Raw genomic sequence first — 4,583 nt, 5'->3', positions numbered from 1 at the left:
CAAAGTCAATAATCACAGATGGTGACGCTGCAATGATCCGGGCTATTCGGACTGTGCTTTCAGATGTTTTCCATCGTCTTTGCTCCTGGCATATCGAGAAAAATATGCAGAGGCACCTGCATTACAAGTCACTGGATGAGTTCAGATCGCTCCTATGCTATGCCACCTCTCAAGCGAACTTTGAGCAGAGATGGACCGCTTTCTATAATAAGTGGAATACGGATAGAACTAAAGAGCGCTTGACAGGATGTACAGGAAGAAGAGACTTTGGGCAGCTTCATATCTTTCCGATGGTTTTTTCCTTGGTATGCGAAGTAACCAGAGAAGCGAAAGCCTCAACTCCTGCCTTCACCTACACCTGGACTACGGTATGACAATAATTGATTTGGTTGTGCATTATGAGAACTGTATAGTTCGCCTGCGTGAGAATGAGGCGTACGATGACTGTGAGGCACACCAAAAAGAACCACCGTCGGTTACTGAATATAAGGCACTTGAGGAGCATGCCGCCAAAGTATTCACACCTGCTAATTTTTACATCCTGCAAGATGATTTGCACAAGATGGGTCAGCTGGAGATATTTGAGACGCTCGTGGGAATTGAGCGTCAGACATATATGGTGACATGGAAGGATAACCACAAGTTCATGTATAATGTTGTTTATGAACCAGGTAACTCAGAAGAAACTATAACATGCAGTTGTCTTAGGATGGTTCGGAAAGGCCTGCCATGCAAACACATTCTTTTTGTTCTCCATCATCTGAGCATAACTAAAATACCAAAGTGTTGTGTCCTTCATCGGTTGTCAAAAAATGCGAGAGATGGATTGCCTGTGCAGCGGAAGAGTGATATGTTTGGATGGGGTTGGTCAGGGCCATTAGAGAGAGACCGGTATAGTCAAATAAGCATAAAAACCGCAGAGGCAGCTCATGTTGCAGCAAATGATCCCTTCTTGTTTGACGAGTTGATGAAGTGTCTAGACAACATAATAGTGCAGAAAAAGATACCAGAGGAGGAACTTATAGGAAGTAGAAGGTATGCTAAGCTTAAGAAGGAGGCAAGTCAAGCGCAACAAGTTGAGCCTGGTATTGGTGATCCTGAGAAAGTTTCGACGAAGGGTGCACCTAAGAAGGGGCGGTCAAAGGGGGGCCCCAATGTTACAAAGAATGGTAGGCCAAAAGATTTTACAGAGAAAAAAAGTGGTCCTTTGTGCAGTCTGTGTAGTCTACCAGGTCATAACAAGGCTACATGTCGAAAAAACCAGAAGTAAGATGCTACCTTATTATTTTTTGTTATGTTGGTTCTTCGGTTTTACAAACTATATTTTCTCATCCATATTTTTATGTTATGTTCAGGAATTGGGCGTAGAGAAGCATCTTGCTATGTTGGAAGAATAAAAACAGTCGCATGAGTCTAGTCCGAATAAACTATGTTGTTTCTTGTTCGTACTTGTGTGGCAGAAAACTTTATGTCTCGATTTATTTATGTGTGATGAAAATACTTATGTGAACATATGTGATATGACACATCATATTTGTTTAATGAATTGCCATCTTATTTGTACTGCTATGTGAAAGAGTTCACAGTTTTAATATGCTGCGTTTTTGTTACTGTACCTGTTGCAAAAAACATGGCCGACCGTTGTTGTGCAAAAAAACATAGCCGACCGTCGTTGTGCAAAAAATGCCCGACCGGCTGCTGGACCGCAAGTTGGGCTATATTCCCAATCCAAATCAAGCCAACGAGGCGACTCGGGAGGTCCATATAAAGCCCATCAAGGGCCCAGCAGCCGGGTCCAACAAGGCGGCAATTTCAAGCAGTACTAGCAGAGGAGTTCGACCTGTGTAGCACGCCGGAATATTTAAGCTGGTCCTCACCCCCGTCAGCTTCCAAGGTGGGACTAAACTCCTTCGTCGGGCGCGCGAGACGACGATGACTGGGCCGGGGAGGGGCGAGGCTGGCCCTGTCGTACTGGGCCGACATGGGCCGGGTGGCGACGTTGCAAGAAATGGATCCTCGTTAGCGTTGCGTCGACCGCATCGCCTTATTTAATCCCACCTCGCCAACGGAAGGGCGCACCGACCGGCTTAAATAGCCGCGTCAGCTGTTTCTCTCGAACTCCTCTGTTACAAGCTCCTTGTCAGCCCCGTTGGCCTACTTGTGGGCCCTTGTGGGGTCCGCATCGACCGCCCGAGTCGCCTATCGGCTAGATTTTGGTTGGATGCACAGTCCCTGGGTCTACAAGGGAAGGTCGGGCTGTTTTTTTTTCTAGTCAAATTTTTTTTAGCAAACGAGGAGGCGTCCGCCTGCATTTATATGTGCATCTAAGAACCAACAAACGGCGGCTGGCATTATCATCACATAATAATATTGCACATAAAGCCAGCCGTCTGCCTTCATTTATATGAAACTCTACGAGCCAGCAGACGGCGGCATCATCATCACATAAGCATATAGCACATAGCAGCTTAACATATATAGTTGGAAAATAAATATTGTAGCTAGTACCGACGACGGCACCTTTATTTAGTTGCAGACGTGCGTAATCATGCCCATTACAATAAGAAATGTCATAATATCAAAATTGTTCCTAGTGCCGTCAACGGCACATTTATTTAGTTGCGATAATAAGAAAAAGAATGTTCTCGTAGCCAAAAACCCATCAACAAACTAATTCTTGTCCATGATCTTCAAAATCTTCTCTTTCACAGTTTCCATCGTGTTGCACTCTCAAAAAAGTATTTCAGCTAGAATGCGTCCCCTTGAAGCATTCACCTCAGCTTGATCAAACTCAAATATCCATTCATCTCCGTTCCAGTTTTGAATGCATTTCACCACAAACAGACCACAAGAAACTCTGTAAAAAACCTCGAGTTAGGCATTGCTGTGTAAGAGAAGTACTTAGAACTTAAACAGTTGAACATACCCATCCTTTTGTAACGGCATATCGTACTCATTTATTGGCCACGAAGATACGTCTGGATGTTCCGTTTCTACAAGGGAGTTCACCTCCAAGGTATCTTTAGCTATTTCTGCCCTCTGAAATATAGATGTGAAGTTCATATGAAGTACATAACTAATTAGTACTATCTATCTTGTTACATGTAAAGAAAGAAGCTTACCAGCTGGCTTATTTTTTTAAGAACTGCCTTGCTGCATTTACCAGTAGAATTTAAAACTTGAAGCTCTTTTTTCTTGTTGTGCATGAGAACTGTTATCCAGTGACTTTCTTCCACATGAAAAGGAAAGTATGCCTACAACAAAGTTTAGTCAAGTTCTTGGACACACAATTAGTTATGTACTACGAAGGATCATACAAATGTGAAATACCTTATCTGTAATGAAATACTCCTCATTAACTCTAGACACCATTTTATTTTGGTTTGTGAAATGCTCCATAAAATGGTGCTTAGAGTTCTTAACCTTTCCTTCAGCACGAAGAATAAGCCAGTGTGACAACCAAGATGATAAAATGTGACAGTCAGGACGAGGATTATGGGTCTGCATATGGTTGCAATAACTATTGATGACCTGAAAATAACATAACAGCAATACTCCTCTTAGAAAAAATTAAATATGACATGTACAACTTCATATAATTGTTGTAATACTTACACCGCCATGCAACCATTTTACGCAATGATGGCTTGAAGCATATCAGGTGTACATGTTTCCCCAGCAATTCCTATCATGTGCACGACAGTTTTCCTACTAAGCTTCGCCGAGTCTGATAGTGTCTTGATATAAACCTTCACGGACTCTATGTGATCCTCAGTAATGTAATCAGTATTAATCAGAACGTCTCTTATACCAAACAAACCTAAAATATAATCAAACAATGAGTAAATAAATTGTGCATGGAAGAAATGAAATATCTTCAAAACAAAGTACATAACACTTACTTTTCTTTGGACGTTTACGTCCACCGATCTGCTGGAAGGGTGAAAGAATATGCTTTGACTTTTTTCTCTTGCGTTTCCCTTCATTCTCCTCAGTGCCACTTTCTTTCGCATTCCCATCATTCTCCTTAGTGCCACTTTCTTTCTCATTCCCATCATTCTCCTTAGTGCCACTTTCTTTCGCTTTTTTAATAAGTGTGTTCAGACTATCCATACTAATCTCCTCAGATTTATCGGCGCTAGACCCGTCTGAGACTGCATTTATATTCTTGGGGGTTGAAGTAACTGCTGGAAAGTCATTCGTGCGTACTGTTGCAAAAGATGGGTCGGTTGAATTACCATTCTCGTCAATAACGAAGGGGTCCCCTTCATCTCCTGTACCGGGTGTGTTGAGATGCATACCTTTCTCATGTGCGGACTTCTTCCCGTTCCCATTGGTGAAGGATGCCTCCACCCCGTTGTCCATATCGTCCTTTGCAGGAGTTGATTTTACATCTGGAAAATATTTGACGGACCATACCTCCTCATCCAGTTCTCACTGTGCTCCACAAACTCAACATCACTAAACCCTCTATTTGTCTTGAAGACAAGACCTTTGTTCTCCAGCTCCTCCAGTATTATCTGCAATAACACATGGGAAGCAGTAAGTACATGCAAAGAATATGAATAATCTCATGTAATTTG

At 42.4% G+C, this 4,583-nt stretch overlaps 1 protein-coding gene across 1 annotated transcript; it reads left to right on the top strand.

The window, feature by feature from the left end:
* The first annotated feature begins 247 nt into the window (after positions 1 to 247).
* On the top strand, positions 248 to 1,417 carry LOC147978654 (protein FAR1-RELATED SEQUENCE 12-like). Its single transcript, XM_087516646.1, has 2 exons — positions 248 to 1,266; positions 1,356 to 1,417. Exons 1-2 carry the CDS (start codon positions 248 to 250, stop codon positions 1,366 to 1,368), a joined length of 1,032 nt encoding a protein of 343 aa, XP_087372772.1. The 3' UTR covers positions 1,369 to 1,417.
* Positions 1,418 to 4,583: the final 3,166 nt, after the last annotated feature.

This window comes from Triticum urartu, chromosome 3A (genome assembly GCF_056163025.1).
Source record: "Triticum urartu cultivar PI428250 chromosome 3A, HENAU_Tu73, whole genome shotgun sequence".
Taxonomy (NCBI): domain Eukaryota; kingdom Viridiplantae; phylum Streptophyta; class Magnoliopsida; order Poales; family Poaceae; genus Triticum; species Triticum urartu.
This window is presented reverse-complemented; position numbering and strand designations above follow the sequence as displayed.

Bases quoted from the DNA above. Each gene is read 5' to 3' on its own strand.
- LOC147978654 (XM_087516646.1), top strand. From the start codon at position 248: ATGTACAGGAAGAAGAGACTTTGGGCAGCTTCATATCTTTCCGATGGT.